The 20,167-nt window shown below is 62.7% G+C and overlaps 1 protein-coding gene across 1 annotated transcript; it reads right to left on the bottom strand.

The window, feature by feature from the left end:
* Nucleotides 1–1,530: 1,530 nt before the first annotated feature.
* POLR2A (RNA polymerase II subunit A) lies at nt 1,531–19,726 on the bottom strand. The gene is given in 30 exon segments (XM_067555271.1): nt 1,531–3,164; nt 3,167–3,619; nt 3,720–3,869; nt 4,183–4,296; nt 4,639–4,825; nt 4,930–5,133; nt 5,400–5,582; nt 5,888–5,992; nt 6,077–6,177; nt 6,553–6,799; nt 6,885–7,109; nt 7,415–7,620; nt 8,667–8,772; nt 8,969–9,140; nt 9,476–9,659; nt 10,117–10,339; nt 10,729–10,932; nt 11,213–11,307; nt 11,931–12,099; nt 12,183–12,392; nt 13,039–13,249; nt 13,672–13,796; nt 13,960–14,092; nt 14,189–14,409; nt 14,887–15,048; nt 15,195–15,476; nt 15,570–15,743; nt 16,587–16,723; nt 17,151–17,283; nt 19,409–19,726. Coding segments are annotated over 30 exon segments (5,907 nt in total). The 5' UTR covers nt 19,499–19,726; the 3' UTR covers nt 1,531–2,463.
* Between the last annotated feature and the right edge of the window lie 441 nt (nt 19,727–20,167).

A 20,167-nucleotide genomic window follows, 5' to 3' on the forward strand; every position in this document is an offset into this window, starting at 1 on the left:
GCAGCCACCTCTGGGGTGGGGCGGCTGGTTAAACAGGAACCCCTCGCCCAGCACTGAGATGCAGCCATCTCTGGGATGAGGCACCGCTACCCTTTAACAGCCGAGTTTGGGTTATCGGCAGCGCCAACCTCACGCTGAATTCTTGCCCAGCCCCAGTGGTTCAGCAGGAGCTGAGTGCAAAACCGTCCACGGGATTGCGAAATATCTTGGCTCTGCCAGCCCCTAGGAGGAGGTGACGCTTGCCCTCTGGAGTGGCTGGAACACAGCTAAATGCTGCAGCTCTGGGGTGGCCCAGGGATAAAGAGATTGCCAGAAAATCTGCCTGGAGAACAAGTAGAAATCACTTGGAGATCCACAGCCCCAGCCCGCCCTGGGCAGCAACCCAGTTTTAACAAAAAGCGCTTTTCTCCCCTCTGTTTCTTGGGCATTTGAGTTAAATCAGATGTGAATAACACCCCCAACTTTTAAAGGAGACACAGCATTGCAGAGGGCTCAAGTGGTGCTGCCCAGGCCCCCCCCCCCCAGACCAAGACTGATGCAAAAACTCACTCATTTTGCAGCTGGGGAAACTGAGGCACAAAGTGACTTGCCCCAAAGCCATAAAAAACAGTCACAAAACCCAGGCACCCTGGCTCCCAGCTCTGACCCAGGAGCCCTCTCTTCCATCCCGGAGCCAGGGCCAGAATCCAGGAGTCCGGAGTAATTTTCCATGCCCCCACTCCCCATTTTCCTAGTTCACCAACCAGCCTCCGCAACCAGCTGCCCCCCACCCACGTTGCAGAATCTCTTGGCCACAGTCGCGCCTTCTCCCACACGAGCCCCCTACGGTAGCACGGCTGAGCCAGCGCAGGCAAGGGATTTCAGCTCCAGTTTCTTCAGCGACGTAGGGTCAAATCCAACCGCTCGCAAGAAGCTGCTTCCCTTCCCCCCCTCGGCTTCAATTTTAGACCCCGCCTGCAAGAGGCAAGGGAAACCTCAGTGCCCATGGAGGCTACGGTGGTGGTAGAGGGGTGAACATAGCTGCCTCCCCAGCAGGCCGCCGGCTCAGCAGACACAGCGGCTGGGCGTTTTTCCTTCGCAAAAGCAGGGGCAGCTGGGTCAAGAGTCTGCCCTGGAGCCCAGCCGCTGAGCCACCTCCGTTTCCAGCCCTCAGAATTTTACAGCCCCAGAGCTGGCCAGCAGGAGATTCCCTGGCTGTTACCCATGGGGAAACTGAGGCAGGAAAAGCCATGCGTGCTAGCCTTTCATGCCTGCACTGAATTCCCCCCATGCAGGGTCCACGCCAGGAGGCTGGGAGGTAGGACTCCTGGATTCTTTCCACCCCAGAGCCAGGGAGTGGGGGCTAGTGCTTAGAGCAGAGGGAGCTGGGAGCCAGGATGCCTGAGTTCTCCCCCGGGCTCTAGGAGGGCAGTGGGGGCTAGTGGTTAGAGCAGGGGGGCTGGGAGCCAGGACTCCTGCATTCTCTCCCTGGCATTGATTTACCCACCCCGCACGGCTCTCGGTTCTCACAGACACACACACGCACCTAGATGAAAACCAGTAAAATGTTTATTTCCCTCCTGCACACGTACAGTTATTTCTCCCCCAGCTCGGGGGAGTCAAACATGAAACACCAGGGAGAAAAAAGAAAAAAAAATATCACAGAAGCCGGGGCTGTAATGTACAACCGGTCCCACGGCGCCCGGGCTGGGACAGCCAAGACACGCCCCCACACACACGTACTGTGCATCCCCGAGGAAATTTGATTAAAAGCCCAGAGGATCAGGTCCCCCGTCACCCTCTCGGGATTTTCTGCACCGCTTAAAAACGCCAAACAGGGAGCCAGGTGCCAGCCCAGGCAAAGGAACCGTTTGGGGGAGGAAACATCCCCCTGGCAGTTGCTTTTCTAACACAATTAACACACCACGGAGCGAAGCTGCTGCCATATGAACAGAGCTGGGCGCCTGTGGTAGGGAGAAGGTGGCCGGCGGGTTTTTTTTAAGCTGTGGCGCCCCCGGGGGGGGGGGGGGGGAGAGAATGAAGCCGACACCTAAAGAAATTAAAGCCCCCACCCAGTGCCAGCAGGAAAGGTTTCGATGGAAGCCGCTCACAGCACTGGCTGCTTTGCGCCCGGGGGGGGGGCGGGGGGGGCACCTGGTTGTTACCCCTGCCGGCCAGGTAGTCTAAATGTATCTACAAAGAGAATTAAAATAGGGGGCATGATCTCCCCGTTTTCTTGGGGGGTGGGGGGGTCATGTGAATCCTGCCCTCCTTGGAATTAAAGGGGTCACACCCCCAGCCTACCCCAATGGAGATCAGACAACCCCAGCCCCTGCCCCCCAGGATTTCTTGGGGTGACATCTCCACAAAAGAGATCAGACATGCCTGGTTGCAACAGGACTCCCTCCCTGCCCACCCCACCCTTAAATGTCTCATGCCCCCTGGGCTGCCAGGAGCCGGGAACAGCGCCCCCTCCTGGCCGGCTCAGTTGTCTTCGTCACTGTCATCTGGGCTGATGGCCGGGCTGGTGAGGCTGTAGGTCGGCGAGGTGGGGCTGTAGCCGGGCGATGTCGGCGAGTAGGTTGAGCCCTTGGGCGAGGTGGGGCTGTAGGTGGGGCTGGTCGGAGAGTACTTGGGGGTGGTGGGGCTGTAGGTGGGGCTGGTCGGAGAGTACTTGGGGGAGGTGGGGGTGTAGACGGGAGAGGTCGGGGAGTAGGTGGGCGAGGTGGGACTGTACTTGGGGGTGGTGGGGCTGTAGGTTGGCGAGGTGGGGCTGTACTTGGGTGAGGTGGGGCTGTATTTGGGTGAGGTTGGGCTGTACTTGGGGGAAGTCGGGGTGTACTCGGGCGAGCTGGGGCTGTAGGAGGGACTGGTCGGGGTATACTTGGGGCTGGTCGGGCTGTAGCTGGGGCTGCTGGGGCTGTAGCTGGGAGAACTGGGAGTGTAGGTTGGCGACTGCGGGGTGTAGCGGGGGCTGGAGGGCGAATAGCTCGGCGAGGTCGGGCTGTAGCTGGGGCTGGTTGGGCTGTAGCTGGGAGAGGTGGGGCTGTAGTTGGGCGAGGTCGGGGTATAGTTGGGGCTGGTCGGGCTGTAACTGGGCGATGTTGGGCTGTAGCTGGGGCTGGTGGGGGTGTAGTTGGGGGATGTGGGGCTGTAGTTGGGGCTGGTCGGGCTGTAACTGGGGCGGTGGGGCTGTAGCTGGGGGACGTCGGGCTGTAGCTGGGGCTGGTTGGACTGTAGCTAGGGGACGTGGGGCTGTAGCTGGGGCTGGTTGGACTGTAGCTAGGCGACGTGGGGCTGTAGCTGGGGCTGGTTGGACTGTAGCTAGGCGACGTGGGGCTGTAGCTGGGGCTGGTTGGACTGTAACTGGGTGATGTCGGGCTGTAGCTGGGGCTGGTTGGGCTGTAACTGGGCGAGGTGGGGCTGTAGCTGGGGCTGGTTGGGCTGTAACTGGGTGACGTGGGGCTGTAACTGGGTGACGTGGGGCTGTAGTTGGGGCTGGTGGGGGAGTAAGAAGGGGAGGTGGGGCTGTAGGAAGGGGAGGTGGGGCTGTAGGAGGGGCTCTGGGGTGTGTAGCCGCCGGGCGATCGGGGCTCATACGCCGGCGAGGTGGGGGAGTAGCTGGGAGACATGGCCCCACCTGTGGGGCGGAGGAAGAGGAGAAGGGGGGCGTTAGAGGCAGGCCAGCACCGGCTGGGGAGTGGGGGTAGCCGAGGGGGGGTCAGGGCCCCAACACTCACCTGGCGACGGGATGTAGGGGCTCGAGGGCCCAGGGGAGCCGGGAGAGCCGGGGGTGGGGGACCACGCCGGGGAATAGCCGGGGCTGAAGCCGCTGGCATCAGAGGCGGCGCTGGGGGAGAAGCCGGCGGCCCCAGGGGTCATGCCGCTGCCTGTGGGGGAGACAAAGGGGGGGCGGGTTAGGGGGGAGACGGGAAAACAGGAAACAACCCCCCCATTGCACACCTGGTCATGGGCAATTTCCCTCCCAGCTGGGAGCAAGGGGGGGGGGGGCAGCAGAACTGATTCCCCCTAGGAGAGCCCTATGGGAGTGGGGAACCCAACCTCCAGCTAGGAGAGCCCTATGGGAGTGGGGAACCCCCACCCCCCCAGTAGATCCATTCTCCCAGGCCAAGGGGGTGTAAACTGGAAGCCCCCCCTCCCAGCACCCACGTAGATAGCCTCACCCCCCTGCCCCACACTCACCGACACTCGGGGACCAGGCACCGTAGGCCGGGGTGGCCCCCTGGTTCCAGGGCGTCATGGCAGGCGACATGCCCCCCATGGGGCTGGGGGCAGAGCCGAAGAACATCCCGGTGGCTGCGGGAAGGAGAGAGGAACGTCAGAGGTGGGTAGGGTTGGGGGGCGTGATTCAGTCCCAAATCCCATCCCGTGGCCTCCCCCCAACCGCTGGGGAGGGGTCAGGGCTGATGACAAGGCCCCGTGCCCTGGTACGGACAAGTGACAGCTCAAAGCTGGGAAGAGAATCCAGGATTCCTGGCTCCCAGCCCCCCAGATCCAACCACTTGCCCCCATGCCCCTCCCAGAGAACCCAGGAGTCTGGGATCCCAGCCCACCCTGCCCTAACCCCTCGCCCCCACTGCCCTCCGCGAGGCAGGCAGAGGACCCCAGCAACCGGGTGCCGGCGGGCGTGGTACTCACGGACGCCCACGCCCAGCCCTGGCACGTTGGTGGGGATCTCCATGCCGTATTTGCACTTCTCAGCGTCCAGCAGGAGGTCGAAGCAGCCGGTGCCGGCAGGCGCCAGCTGCCCCAGCATGATGTTCTCCGACACCCCCTTCATGGGGTCGCTCTCCCCATGGGCTGCCGCCTCCATCAGCACGTCCACCTGCAGGGAAGCCCAAGCGAGGTGTCAGGGGCCGCGCCCCACTTCTCCCCTCCCGCCCCTGGCCAGCCGGCCTCTGCCCCCTGCCTGCAGTGCCCCCGACTCACGGTCTCCTCGAAGGAACATTTCATGAGGGGCCCAGTGTCCTGGCGGTTGACCCCGTGCCGGGTGATGGCCATGAGGTGGCCGCGGCAGGTCATGGTGTCGCACAGCAGGGCCAGGTGCCGGTAGTTGACGTAGGAGCCGTCGAAGGAGATGACATGGTACAGCTCCCGCTCCAGTGCCTTGCGCACCGCCTCGATGCCCAGCACCTGGGGGGCAGGGGGGCGAAGGGTCACCAGTGCCCACCTAGCATGGGGCCCCCCGCCCTGACCACTAGCCCCCCCTCCCCTCCCAGATCCGGGGAGAGAACCCAGGTGTCCTGGCTCCCAGCCCCCCCGCTCTACCCATTAGCCCCCACTCCCCTGCCAGAGCCAGGGAGAGAACCCAGGAGTCCTGGCTCCAAGCCCCCCCATTCTAACCACTAGCCCCCGCTCCCCTCCCAGAGCCAGGGGAGAACCCAGCCCTCCAGGCTCACAGTGAAGATCTCCACGATGTCGTTGGAGGTGGTGCGCACGGGGTCCACGTCCTTCTCACTCAGCACACGCATGAGGCTGACCCCGTCTGTCTCCAGGATCCATTCCTGCAGCGCCTTGAACTCCCCGTCCTCCGTGATGATGATCTTCTTCTTGTTGTCCGTCTGGGGCAGGTGCATGTACACCTGGGGCACAGGCAGGGCGGGTCAAGGACAAGGACCCCTTGCCCGGTGCCGAGATGCAGCCACCTCTGGGGCTGGGGGGCTGCTTAAACAGGGACCCCTCGCCCAGCGCTCTGATGCGGCCAGCTCTGGGATGAGGAACAGCCACACAGCAACGCTGCCAGCCGTTTAGGACAGGAAGTGAAGGCGACTGTTTGTAACGGAGCCTGCGGTGGGGGGAGGCCCAGGAGCGAAGCCCCACCCGCCCGCATTCCCCACAGCTCTGGCCCAGTACCCAGGGTGCCATGGGGCGGGCGGGGGCCCCTTACCTTGCTGATCTGCTCAATGCCCTGCAGCGTCATGTCGGTCAGCATGTTTGACTCGATGCAGCGCAGGAAAACGTCGTCGTCCATCTTGTCCACCACCTCCTCCTCCTGCGGGGCACGGGGAGGGGGGCTGGGTTAGTGGCAGCCCCCCCTTTGCCTGGTGCACCCCCCCCCCACCAGCCAGGGTCCCACCTCCTGCATCTTGTTCTCGTCGCTGTTCATGATGCGGATCCGCAGCACCAGCTTCTCCGCATTGTCGTCGTTGAAGATGCAATTGAGGTCGTCGCCGAAGCCTGTGCCGGAGAGGAGGGGGCGTCAGCTGCTTCCCTGCCCACCCCCCCGGTCAGCTCAGCCCCCCCCAGGGACCAACGGGCAGAGAGCAGGATGCCCTGGGGGTGCTCCCAATGCCCCAACCTGGCAAGGTTAGAGGATTCCCTGTTCCAGCTCAGAGTGCCATCCTGCCCCATAACCCGATCTCCCACCATGGGGCGAGCGCTGATGCTTCACGGAGAAGCTGAGAGCTCTCCTGTTGTGCATCCTTCCTGACCCCTGCTGGCTGGAGCCCTGAAGCATGAGATTGGATGGGGCAGCACCCGCTTAATGCAGAGCTGCCAGGGCAAGCCACCTAGGAGGGGGAAGACAGGGCCCCAACCACCCCCCCCCCTCACCGGCGTTGATCTTCTCAGCGATCTGCTCCATGGTGAGCTTGCGGTCGGTCATGTGCTTGCGGTCAAGCTCCACACGCAGCAGCCAGGGCGAGATGCGGCTGACATCGAAGTCCGGCATCTCGTAGTAGACGTTCACCCACTCCTGGTCCTCGGCCACCACCGTGCTCTGCGGGTTGGGGTCGTAGTAGATGGCCGTGTTGGCAGTCACCTTGCGCAGCGTCGTGTGCTCCAGCCGGCACAGGATATCCTAGGCAAGGAGGAAAGGGAGACGGGGTGAGGGGGGGAACCCCGCCTTTCGTCCGGGACCCCGCCCCATGCGGCGCAGCCGTTACCTTGGCCCGCTCGGCGTCCCGGGCAGACTGCCCCAGCAAGAAGACGGTGAGGGAGGGGGTCTTGGGTTTCTTGGAGATGTTGATCAGCTCTTTGAGGCGAGGGACGCCCAGCGTGACGTTCTTGGCCGACACTCCGGCGTAGTGGAAGGTGTTCAGGGTCATCTGGGTGGCGGGCTCGCCCAGCGACTGGGCGGCCAGAGCCCCCACCATCTCACCCGGGTGAGCCTGTGGAGGAGGCCGGTGAGACGGCGGCAGAACCGGGGCCGGGCGAAAGGGACAACATCAGGCCCAGGAAACTGGCTTCCCGGGGGCCCCCCGGCCTCGGCCTCCCACGCTGCCATACTGGCCCATCCATTGTTCCGCCTCTGAAAGCCAGCGACGGGCCCCTCTATCAGCGCAACGGGCCCATTGCATCCCTCCCTGGCCTGCCTTCCGGGCTGGGAAACCCGCCGGCCGTGCCCGCCCCACACGTCACAGCTCCCCCCTCCCCCCGGGGCACGAGAGGAATCTGCGGCCAGCCGGCCACTCACGATGGCCTGGTTGAACTTGGATTCGATCTCTCCCAGCAGCCAGTCGAAGGCTTCGCCGCTGAGGCGGAACTCCTCCACCATGCGCCGGCTGCAGAGCGTGGAGCGCAGGTGGATGTTGAAGAGCAGGGTGGCGTTCTCCTGCGCCTGCCGGCTCAGCGGGTCGTCCCCGTTCACGATCACCAGCTTCTTGCTCAGCTCCTTCACGCCTGGACGGGGAAAGGGCAGAGACTCAGACACTCCGGACCCCAAAGCAGCACCCACGGGAGCCCCTGTTCACCGCCGCATTGAAAGCGGCACACTCAGGAGACGCCCCCAACCAGCTTTAGTGGCAACGAAGCAGCACCTAGCGCGGGGCCAGACGGGCACCGATGGCCCATCAAGAACCACTCGGTCTCACGCTGCCCACGTCCCAGAAAGGGGTCACTTTGTCCCCCCCATCTGTAGATGACCCAGTCGCAGTTCAACACTGATCTGGGGAGATGGCGCCCAGCCTGCATACTGAGAACTGGGAGCATTGTGAGGAAGAGGAGAGTCTCGGGGTTTTTCTTTGAGCATTGTGTGTGCCTCAGTTTCCCCCCACATGTTCCTCGTGATGGGGCCCGGGGGTGTGATTATTGCAGAGGCCACAGGAGGGTAGAGGGGCTTTCCCCGGCCACACGTAGGCAGACCAGAGCCCTTTGCCCTCCTGGGTCAGCCGGGTCACGGCAGAAGACCGGGAGGGGCTAGGGAATGGGTCTGGGGATGGGGGGGGGGGTGGCTGGAAGAGGCCAGTCCCCCGTGAGGGGTCAGGGCAATAGCCCTGCTGACTCCCATGCTGGCTGTGAATCGCTTCTGACTGCAAGATGGAGGGGCATGTAGGGAGCATGCGGAGCAGAGGCGGCTGGACGTGCTGGGGGGCACAGACGCTGAACGCTAGAGTCCTGACTGGTGCGCCTGGGCTGGTTCCAGAGACCCGGCTTCCAGCCCCCTGGTGCTGGGGGACTCCGGCACAAACGTCTGTCCGGCTGGGGACAGACTGCTCGATTTGACCCTTGCTTCAGCCGTCCAGCCAAGACAGCGAATCTACTTTCCTCTTGCGGGTAACCCGCTTCAATCTCGCCGCCCGCTGCTTACAGCAGCTTGAAACTGCGCGGGAGGACGACAGACAGGACGATACACAACTCAGCTCAGAGCAACCAGGCGCCCGTCTGCCCACGCCCTGTCAGGGGCGCCAGGCGGGCGGGCGGGGGGGGGGGGGGAGAACACGACTCACCTTCCACCACCTTGATGGGGTGCAGGTCGGAGGGCAGGCGCGCGTTGATGTGGAAGATCTTCTGTGCGTTCCAGATCATCCGCAGCAAGTTGCAGGGCAAGACCACCTGTGTGTGCGGGGGGGGGGAGGGGGAGAGAGATGGGGGGGGGTTAAGCACGTGTTAAAGCCAGATCCCACCCCCGGGAATGAGGACACCTGGGTTCCCTCCCTGGCTCCGGAAGGGGAGTGGGGGGCTAGTGGTTAGAGGTGGGGGGGGAGGGGCTGGGAGCCGGGACTCCTGGGTCCCGCCCGGACCCGCTCACCTTGCTGTCGCCAGTGGGGAAGATGACCCTGAGCACCTCGCGGTCCTCGCGCATCTTCTCAAACTCGCGCTCCAGCTCGTTCTGGATGTGGGCGTTGCTCAGGATGTCCTTCACCATCTCCTCCTGCAGGGTGCGCCGCAGCGCCCGCTCATTCGTGTAGTCGAACTTGAACCTGCAGCACACGGGGTGGGGGGCCTGAATGAGTCACCAGCTGGGGGGGGCCTCTCCCCACACCCCATCCCCACCTACTCCCTGCAACCCCACCCCACCCAGGGGCTGCTGCTGCCTGCGGTATCCCAGCCCAAACGGGCAAATCTGCACCAAAATGCAGCCACCTCTGGGGTGGGGCGGCTGGTTATACAGCGGCCCCTCACCCAGCACCAAGATGCAGCCACCTCTGGTGTGGAGTGGTTGGTTATGAAAGGACCCCTCACTCGGCCCAGAGATGCGGCCACTTCTGGGGCGGGGGGAATCACACCCCACGCACATGGGGCGAGGTTCACTCACTTCTTCTCGAAGGCCTTGTTGGAGGGCTTGAGCGTGGCCAGGTTCTGGAACTCGACGCTTTCCCCGGCCAGCCCATCCTCACCGTAGCGCAGCTGGACCACCTGGTTGATGGAGTTGCGCACCGTGGCGTCGTACTTCACCATCACCGACTCCATGGACTTGATCAGCCGCCGCTGGATGTATCCTGGGGACAGAGGGAAACAGCGTCACTGAGGGCGTACTCGGGGGCCAATGCCCAGGGAACTGCCTGCCAGACACCTGCCCCACGGCTACCGAGGCAGCCACCCCTGTGGTTTGGGCAGCTGGTTACACAGGGATCCCTCAATGCAGCCACCTCTGGGGTGGGGCAGCTGGTTATCCAGGGATCCCTTGCCTGGAACTGAGATGCGGCCACCTCTGGGGCAAGGCGGCTGTGAATACAGGGATGTCTCTATTGCAGCTGCCTCTGGGGTGTGCGCAGCTGCTCAGTTAGCCGCTCAAGACGCAAAGAACCACCCCACGTCCAACAGAAATGACCAAGGGATTTTTGGGAGTGTCGGTACCTCGGAGGCGGTGGGGGGAATTAACTCTGGAGACGGGGGCCGGGACCGCACCTCACTTGGGGAATGTTGAAAGGGGAGCACCCCCCCGGCACAGCTCACCGGTCTCGGCTGTCTTGACAGCCGTGTCGATGAGCCCCTCGCGCCCGCCCATGGCGTGGAAGAAGAACTCGGTGGGCGTCAGGCCGGCCAGGTAGGAGTTCTCCACGAAGCCCCGGCTCTCCGGCCCGTAGTCGTCCTTGATGAAGTGGGGCAGCGTGCGGTGCTTGAAGCCGAAGGGGATCCGCTTCCCCTCCACGTTCTGCTGCCCCACCACGGCAATCACCTGGAGAGACCCCAGGGTGAATCGCCAGCGCTTCCCTTGGGGAGAAGAACCCCCGATCCCACACACCCCCTGCCAAGAGGTGGGGCCGCCCAGCCTGTCTTCCAGAGCCCCCCATTTCACTAGAGGTGACGCCCCCCACCCCGACCGAGATCAGGACTCCCCAGTGTGCCAGAGGCAGCACAGAACCCCCCCCCCCGACCGAGATGGGGGTTCCCCAGCTGTCAAAGGCTGCACAAAATCCCTCCCCTCCAACACATGCAGTGGGGACAGAGGAGCTCCCCCTTTTCTCATGGCCATGCAGGGGGCAGGGCCACAGGGGGGCAGGGGCGGGAGAAGGCCCCTCCCACTCTGGGAAGCGTGGGAAGCGGGGTGCTGGGGGGGCCCCCCACCTGGGAGATGTTGATCTTGGATCCCTTGGCTCCCGACACCACCATGGATTTGAAGTTGTTGTACTCGGACAGGGACTTCTGGGCGGAGGAGCCCGTCTTGTCACGGGCATCGTTCAGGATGCGGTTCACCTGGTTCTCAAAGGTCTGCCGTAGCGTGTTCCCCGGCGTGGGCTCCAGCTCGTTGTTGTGGGCCTTCTCAATCACCTGGGAGGGACCAAGGCATGAGCCGGAGGCCCCCCAACCCCCACCTCCAGCCCGGCTCCGAGAGGGGCCCAGCCCCCCACAGTTCCCAGCTTTCGGAGACCCCCCAACTCCACCCACTGACACCCTTGTTCACTTCCCACCTCCTCCACCCCCCCCCCCATTTTCCAGGGGACTCATCCACCCGCCCCCACTAGTCTGCTTCCCCCTCCCCAGCCCCGTAGCCACCTCAAAGGGGCCAGGCTGGCTCCACACCCCGCTCCCGGCCCCCCATTTCTCCCACCTCAATGACATCTTGCTTGGCTTTCTTGATGGTGTTCTGAATGTCCTGGTAGGTCTTGGCGTCAGCGATGGAGTCTCCGATGCCAATGGTATGCCCTGGGGAGGGCGGCACGGTCAGGCCCAACCCCTCGGGGACTGGGGGGGCTGCCCGCCCCCACACTGAGCACAAGGGGAGTCAGACCCCCAGCGGGATCCACCCACAAACCCCAGGAAAGGGGGACGGGGTGTCTATTTCTGACCTCCCAAGGCTCGGGGCAGATGTGGGGTTCCACCTCCAGAAGGCAGCGGTGGGAGCCAGGATGCCTGGGTTCTCTCCCTGGCTCTGGGAGGGGAGTGGGGGCTAGTGGTTAGAGAGGTGGTGGTGGGGGAGGGGGCTGGGAGCCAGGACCCCTGGGTTCTCTCCCTGGCTCTGGGAGGGCAGTGGGGGCTAGTGGTTAGAGCAGGGAGCTGAATCAGGGTCTGTTACTGACCAAGTTCCTGACATCGGAGGTTTCCCTCCCTTTGTCTGGGGAACTGGAAGGTCTTTGGGGCAGGAACTGTCTCTCTCAGCGCTGCCTGGCACAAGGGGGTCTCTGATCTCGGTGGGGGGGGAGGGGGCTGTGTAGCATCTGGCCCAAATAGGGGGACCCCCAGTCACAGCCCCTATAAACATCAGCCCACGCTTTCTGCAGGCGCGGAGCCCGCCCGGCTGACGTAGGGGGCCCAGCCCCGCGGCTCACCCTCGATCAGCAGCCAGTTGTTGATGACGGTCTGGATGTTGCTGTAGAAGAGGCGGGTGGTGTCATGGCCCATCTCCAGGTAGGAGATGTGGACCAGGGAGCCGGCCGAGGTGCCCAGCGATTTCTTGCACAGGATGCCCATGATCAGCTCCCCGTTCTCCACGATCACCTGCCGGGCGGCGGGGAAGGTGAGGAAGGAGGAAGAGGCTGGTCTCCCTCCCCCACCCCCCCGTCCCGGGGCCGCGCGGGTACCTTGGTGTCACCGGGAGAGATGTGCTTGTAGGGCCCGCTGTCCTCGTCGTCGGGGTGGGTGCTGTGGGTGCGGATGCAGTTGATGTGCCCGGGGATGATGAGGGAGAAGATCTGTTTGCCCGTCCAGAGCGGGCGCGGCTTGAGGATGGCCGGCTGCGGCACCTTGCCGTCCCACGTGGACAGGAACATCAGCAGGTTCATCACCTCGCCCTGCAGAGCCCAGGGTGAGCGCCGGGGGCTGGCACCCCCATCGGACCCCGCCCACTGTCCCCAGCAGCACCGCCTCCTTGTGTCCCACCTGCCCAGGCCGCGCTGCCTCTCCTGGCTCCTGGCCCAGAGCCCCTTCCCCTAGGCCGCGCTGCCCCTTCCTGGCTCCTGGCCCAGAGCCCCTTCTCCTAGGCCACGCTGCCTCTCCTGGCTCTGGGCCCAGAGCCCCTTCCCCTAGGCCACGCTGCCTCTCCTGGCTCTGGGCCCAGAGCCCCTTCCCCTAGGCCGCGCTGCCTCTCCTGGCTCCGGGCCCAGAGCCCCTTCCCCGAGGCCACGCTGCCGCTCCTGGCTCCGGGCCCAGAGCCCCTTCCCCTAGGCCCCGCTGCCTCTCCTGGCTCCGGGCCCAGAGCCCCTTCCCCTAGGCCACGCTGCCTCTCCTGGCTCCGGGCCCAGAGCCCCTTCCCCTAGGCCGCGCTGCCCCTTCCTGGCTCCTGGCCCAGAGCCCCTTCTCCTAGGCCGCGCTGCCCCTTCCTGGCTCCTGGCCCAGTGGCCTCTCCCCCTGACAACAGGTCACTCATGCCCCATCTGTTCATAACCCCTCGTCTCTGCCTCCTGGGAAGCTCCACCCCGATCCCAGCCCCCAACTGACCCTCTCCAGGAAGACGTCCCGCTTGGTGAACTTGCGGACGGCCGTCAGCGTGTCCTGCACGATGCCCATGACGGGCCGGTTGGACTGGGGGGTGACGATCATCCGGGGCACCATGGCCAGCTCCTGGATCTCTGCCCGCGTCTCCAGTGACTGGGGCAGGTGCAGGTTCATCTCGTCCCCGTCAAAGTCGGCATTGTAGGGGGTGGTCACGCTGCAGGGAGAGGGGGCAGAGCCCATCAAGGGGGGGGCGTCACCCAGCCTGCTGCCCAGCAGATCAGAGCCCCCCACCCACGTGTGGTTGCAGGGAGTCCCTGGAATGGAGGAGGGGGGCAAGAAGCAGGTGTTGTGGGTTTGTACAGCCCCTGGCGTAACGGGACTTGATCCAGGACTGGGGTGCCTGGACGCCACACCCCAATTTGACCCCCCCTTTCCGGTTTCCAGTTGCTCCCCAGCTCCTCTGAGGGGAGGGGGGCTGGGAAGAGACTCTCTGCCCCTCCTGGCTCAGAGCCCCTTCCTGCCAGGCCGCACTGCCCTTCCTGGCCCAGGGGTGCCCAGATCAGGGTTAAGGGAGCCCACCCTGTGGAGGGGCCTCCCACAGGCGGACGAGCCGGGGCACGGCCCAGGGCCTCTCACCTGAGGTTGAGGCGGAAGGTGGACCAGGGCAGGATTCGCACCCGGTGGCCCATCATGGACATCTTGTGCAGCGTGGGCTGCCGGTTGAAGATGACAATGTCTCCGTCGCACATGTGCCGCTCCACCTGGGGGGACGGTGGCCGGGAAGGGTGGTGGTAAGTGGTGCGGTTCCCCCCCACACTGTGTCCCCCCAGTCTGAACCCTCCCACCTGACAGATCTACCCCACCCCGCCCCAGTCTGAAGCACCCTTTGTGTAAAGGATTCAGGAGTCCCCCGGCCACACCCACCTTGTAGCCGATCTGCAGGTGCAGGTCGCTGGGCTTGGGGTGGAAGCGCAAGTCGATGCGGTCCCCGTTGTCTCGGATGATGTACTTGGCCCCGGGGTACTGGCTGTTGCCCCTGCGTACCAGCTCCTGGAGCCTACAGGAGGGGGGTCAGAAGCGTTAGGGGGCAGGGAACCACGCTGCCCCCCCCTCCCCACTTCTGCCAGCCGCCTGCCCGTGCCGGCAGCCCCACCTGTCTATGTTGAAGGGCGTCACGATCTCCGCGAAGGTCATGTTGGCGGCGATGGAGCGGGGCACCCCCACCTGGTCGATGGAGAGGTTGGGGTCCGGGGTGATGACCGTCCGGGCGGAGAAATCCACCCGCTTCCCCATCAGGTTGCCCCGCACCCGCCCCTCTTTCCCCTTCAGCCGCTGCTTTAGGGATTTGAGGGGACGCCCGGATTTCTGCATGGCCTGCCGGGGCGGAAAGGAAAGGGGTTAACTGGGTGTGGATGAGCCCCAACGGGCAGGCACCCTCCGGCCTGGGTAAAGCAGGGCACACACAGAGGCCATGCTCTTCACCATTAACATGGATCTGCAGCCCGCCCAAGACTACAAGTCCCAGCATGCAACACTGCCCCCCCAAGCCAGCAGCTACAAGTCCCAGCATGCAACTCTGCACCCCAAGGCAAGCCAGAGACTACAAGTCCCAGAATGCAACACTGCAGGTCCCAAGCTAAGACAGACTACAGGTCCCAGCATGCAATGCTGCCGCGCTGCTGCCACCCCCCCCAACAGCCAAGCCAGAGACTACAATTCCCAGCATGCAACACACACCCATGTTACCAACACTGGTCCAGTAGCAAGACATGCCTGCCCCCACCCTCCCGGCTCAGCAGAGCAGGCTGGGATAAAGCCCCCCCCCCCAGGGGCTTTGCTGGCTGCTCTCACCCGAGGCAGGCCAGGCAGCTCGTTGTCCACCATGGTGGCCACATGGAACTGCAGCAGCTTGACGTCCTCGGCGATGACGTGGGCGGCTGCCCCGTTCTGCTCGTTACGCCGCAGCTGGTTGTTGATCTTGACCACATCGGCCAGCTTGTGGGTCAAGTCGTCCTGAGCACGTGGGAGATGGCAAACATCGAGGGAGTGGGACAGAACCTGGGAGTCCTGCCCCCCCTCTAACCTCTAGATCCCCCTCCCACAGCTGGGGTGAGAACCCAGGAGTTCTGGCTCCTCGGCTACTACCCCACAAGGCCTACCTGGTTCCTGGCAGAGCCCTGCATGACCACCGCAGGCCGGACGGAGAGCGGGGGAACAGGCAGCACGGTGCAGATCATCCACTCGGGCCGGGCGAACTTGGGTTCCATGCCCAGAATGAAGCACTCCTCGTCCGAGATGCGCTTGAAAATCTCGTGCACCCGCTCGGGGCTCAGCAGGATTTTCTTCTCCTGCGAGTCCTCGTTGACGTGCTTCCACTCGGCGTACAGCTCCAGCCCCGTGCGCCGGATGCGCGGCTGGTACCGGCCGCAGCCGCCGTGACCCTGGGGGAAAAGGAGGGAGTCCCGGGGTTAGGGGCGGCCCGTCCCAGGATGAGCCCCCCTGCCACTGCCCCACCCGCCAGGTCTTCCCGGCACCTTCTCTTTGGTGATGTCCTCGTCTCCCTCCGGCTGCTCCACCCCGAACTTGTTGTCCATCTCCTCGCCCCCTTCGCAGATGTTCTTCCCCTTGCACAGGTCGTAGACGTGCGTCAGGCGTTTCTTGGGCTGCCCCTTGGATTTGCCCAGGATGTCCTTGATCTTGGGGTTGTTCTGGAGAGGGGAGATTGAAGAGCAGGTGGGCTGGGAGGCCGGGAAATCACCTGAGCGCCCCAGGTACTTCCTCGGGAGAACGGGACCAACCCAGGAAAACCCAATGACCCTTGGATGCAGGAAGGGGGGGTCTATTGCTTCCTACAGGGCTGACAGGGGGGCACAATTGTCCCATGACCCCGAGTTCAGCCCCCTCCCAAAAGGTCTGAGTAAAGCGAAGCGGGACCAGGCCTGCCTCGGAGGCGTGAATCTCTGCTGGCCCTGATGTAGACACGGGCTGGTGGGGCGCGAAGGGGACGGAGCTGATGAACAGCTGGGTCTGGTCGGCCTGAACTGCAGGCTGAGGCGCCATTGCTCTCCGTTCTTCAGGGCCTTTGCCCTCTATAGCTCCGATCTGGCCCCAGAGCTGGGGGACTGGCTGGCCCTGGGCGGGGCAGGGAATGGGACATGGGGCCCGTCTTTCCACACCCAGTAACGTCTCTCTGCACCAGGGGAGCCGAAGGAGCGGTGCCAAATCTGGGCCACGTCTGCAGCCCAGCAGCTCTGGCCTTGCCACGTCCGATGTGGAAGGTGAAAAACACGCTTGAGCCCTGATGCCGCTTTCCTTACAAACCGAGCAGTGGCCAGGAGAGCGCAGAGCTCACGAAGTGGGAGGAGGATGTTGGCACCAGGGCCAACGGGGAGAAACCGGCCAGGAATCAACGCAGGCCAGAGATCACAGGGAGGTTTTCATCCACCACAGGGAGGAAGGGTCACGAAGGGCAGCCTGGCCCCCCCGCCCGGCCTATGGACAGAAACCCCCCAGGAAGGGGAGGGGCACCGCGGCTGGGAGAGGGCACTCACCGAGTCCACCAGCAGCTTGGAGCAGAAGAAGCAGACGCAGCGCAGCACCTTCATGGTTTTGCCCAAGAAGCCGACGTGGAACACGGGCTTGGCCAATTCGATGTGCCCAAAGTGTCCCGGGCACTCGGTCATGTTACCTGCGGGGACAGCGGGCCCCCTCCCCTTGTGAGCAGCATGGCTACGGCACTCCCAGAAATACCAACACCAGGAATAGCTTCCCACAGGGGGCTGGCGTACGGCCCACACCGCCGGTCAATCAAGGCTCCCTGCCATGCTAGGCCTGTGACGATTTGGGTCCGAGAGTTGCAGTTCTGTGGAGCGTGGAATGGGGCATGGGGCTTTTTCCCTCCCGGGGGGCACTGGCCCCAAGGCAGGGGGATCCGCTGGCCCTGGGGGCAGGAAGTGGGACACAGGTCCTGTAGCTACACAACCTCTCCAGCTCTCTGCAGAGCAGGGTTGACGCACATCAATGAGGGGTAGAGACCCCAAGGAACCCCCGCCCTGAGAACTCAGAGGGATTCAATCCGGCATCTCCTCCTCCCATGTGAGGTCTTTCGCTCTCACCTGCACACGTCTGGCACCGGCCCGTCTTCTCAATCACTCCTTGCCGGGGGTCCATCAGGCCTCCCAGCTTGGGGCGGCCCCCCTCCGTTGTCTCAGGGTACTTGATCCCCCCTTCCGTCACCGACATTCGTTTCTGGGGGGGGGGGTTGTGCAAAATGGAAAGCGGGTGTCAGGGCTATGCAGGAAGCGGCACGACACACAAGGGAAACTGAGGCAGGCAATGGCATGGACCACCAACATGGTGACGCAGCATGTAGGGGATTTATGGACTATTGGATGCATAGGATGCATCACGATGGGTCCGACCGATGGTCCCCCTAGCCCAATCTCCTGTCTCCAGTGCTGAATGCCTGACGATTTCCCTATCGGTTAGTTTCTTAATCTCCAGCAATGCCCCCAAAGCATGAGAGTTGCATCCTTATGATTCCTGTCAACATCTAGCAGATTTTCAAGGCTGCCCCCATTTCATGTGGCATGGAGTTCCATAGGTTAATCTGCATTGCATAATAACCTAACCCTCCCACCACACCTAGCACCAACCTGAAATTACCTTCCTACTTTAAACCTGCCCGCCCTTTCAAACCAAATCAGTTCAAGACTGAGCTTGAGAAAGGGAAATGTAAGAATTGAGCGGCTCTTGGTAAATCAAGGGAGGTGGTAACTCACACGCCGCCATTTACAAATCACATTTCATCCAGGAGCACTACGATAACCATTTCGGTGTTGCAGGCATTGTCAGAATCCCCTTCAGATTTGCCACTTTGTAAGAGTGAACTGATCAAACTTTATTCCTTTCATCCAAACCGGCCTTTCATCCTCAAATCCACAACCCAAATATTGCAGTGCGGAGCCATTGTGTGTGAACAGAGAAAAGAAAGCGACTGCTACCGTATACTTTAGAGACGTGTACAAACTTCAAAAAACGGGGAAATCTGGGCTTCTGAAAACTCAGCTAAGATCAGCATTTGCCCCCGACCAATTTTTTCCCCAACATCTTTCAACTGACTCACTTTACGACCAAATTAATCCCACTTATGTTTTTTCCCCCCCTACCTGCCATTGCTACAAACACCACTTAACTTTACTGCAGCAGGAAGATTGGTGATAAAACCATTCCTGGTTTTCTAACCCATTGGGTTTTTTGGTATTGCTGATCTTGTCACGCTTTTTGTGTGGCCGACGTCGCTCCTTCTCACAGAGCGACCCACAGCGAAAAAACGTGACAATATGTTTAAACGTGGTGGTAAAACCACAAAATTTGGTAGGACCTGAGGGATAGGCACAGCACCCGAAATGACTTTAAACTCATTTTTCACATTTGACTGCGTTTCCAATTGGCAGTGGATTTCAAATGGAGCAGAGCTTTGACACAATGCTGCAAACAGCTCCCAAAAGTAAAACATTTTGAAGGAATTAAAGCTTCCAAATGTTTACACTGTTAATCCGATCGGTCTCCCGTGTATAAAATCCCTTCATGCCGATTACCCAAATATCAGCATGGCAAAATTGTCCCGAAGATCAAGGTTGTTGGCCCCAGAGTCTGGAAACAAACTGCACCCAACATAAGCTTTTTCCTTCAACAGTTGCACCCTCTCCCTGTACCTGCCCGTATTCCACAGCACCTCCCCTTACCTCAGTCACTAGCACCCCGAATTGCTTATACCCCAGTTCTAGTGTATGCACTTCCCATGCTCATTCCTTTTCCCACACTAAATAAACTTGCCTTCATTGCCTTGCTGCCCTGCAACTCAACCCCCCTGCCCTCTAGTGCAATGCACCCCGAGATCACTATGCCGTGTCACACACCCCCAGTGCAACGCACCCACGGAGAGCACTGTGTCGTGCAAGACATCCCCTAGTGCAATGCACTTGCAGATACCACTGCATTGTGCAATGCACCCCGAGATCACTATGCCGTGTCACACACCCCCAGTGCAACGCACCCACGGAGAGCACTGTGTCGTGCAAGACATCCCCTAGTGCAATGCACTTGCAGATACCACTGCATTGTGCAATGCACCCCGAGATCACTATGCCGTGTCACACACCCCCAGTGCAACGCACCCATGGAGAGCACTGTGTCGTGCAAGACATCCCCTAGTGCAATGCACTTGCAGATACCACTGCATTGTGCAATGCACCCCGAGATCACTACTCCGTGCAACGCACCCCCGAAGGCAACGCGCAGCGCCCGCCACGCACCCCCAGCGATCGCCAGGCTGCGCCCCGCCCCGCCCCGCCCCCGGGCGGGCACCCACCATCTCGTCGGGGCTGAGGACGCCGAACTGCACGCGCTTGATGGTGCGCAGCGGGCACGCGCTGTCCCCGGAGGGCGGCCCCCCGTGCATCGCGGGTCACGTGACGCGGCCGCGCGCGGCGGCCTCCTCCGGCAGCAGGAACCGTCTCTCCCCCTTCTCCCCCCTCCGCGGGACAGCGGGCGCCGCGACCCCCACTCACTACCGGCGGGGCGCCCCCTCACACACAGCGGGCAGCCCCCAGCCTCCGCGCGCGCATGCGCGAGACCGCCCGGCCGCCACGTCCCCTCCCTTCTCCACTCCTTGCCCTCCGCGCTCCTCGGCGCGACTGAAGCGCGAGCGCCTGGGAGCCGCCTTATATAGCCTCGCCCCCCCCACCTTCGCCGGCCGCGGGGAGGCCCGGGCCAGGCGGCAGGGGTGAGCACGCACGGCGCGCGGGGGCGTGGCCACGCCTGGGCGAAGGAGGAGGTGGTTGCGGCGGGGGACTGGACCAAGGGTGATGGCGAGGGGGGCAGGGGGAAGAGCCCGTTTTTGTGTGACAGCCTCCCTGTGAAATCAGCGGGAGCCGAGTTGGATTTTTTCCCCCGCTTTCAAATAAAGGAAGGGAATGGGACGCGCCGAAATGATCAAATAACCCCTCCCTTTTTTTTAAAAAAAAAGACCCCTCCTTTCTGGTGTAATGGTACAGTCTCATGAATAATTAATGTGAACGGCCGCGGCTGTTCGTGAATATTCATGTGAATCGGGGGGGGGGGGGAGAGG

The sequence above is a fragment of the Emydura macquarii genome, unplaced genomic scaffold (genome assembly GCF_026122565.2).
Source record: "Emydura macquarii macquarii isolate MOO-44397 ecotype Brisbane River unplaced genomic scaffold, CSIRO-AGI_Emac_v2 contig_306, whole genome shotgun sequence".
NCBI classification, from domain to species: Eukaryota; Metazoa; Chordata; order Testudines; family Chelidae; genus Emydura; species Emydura macquarii.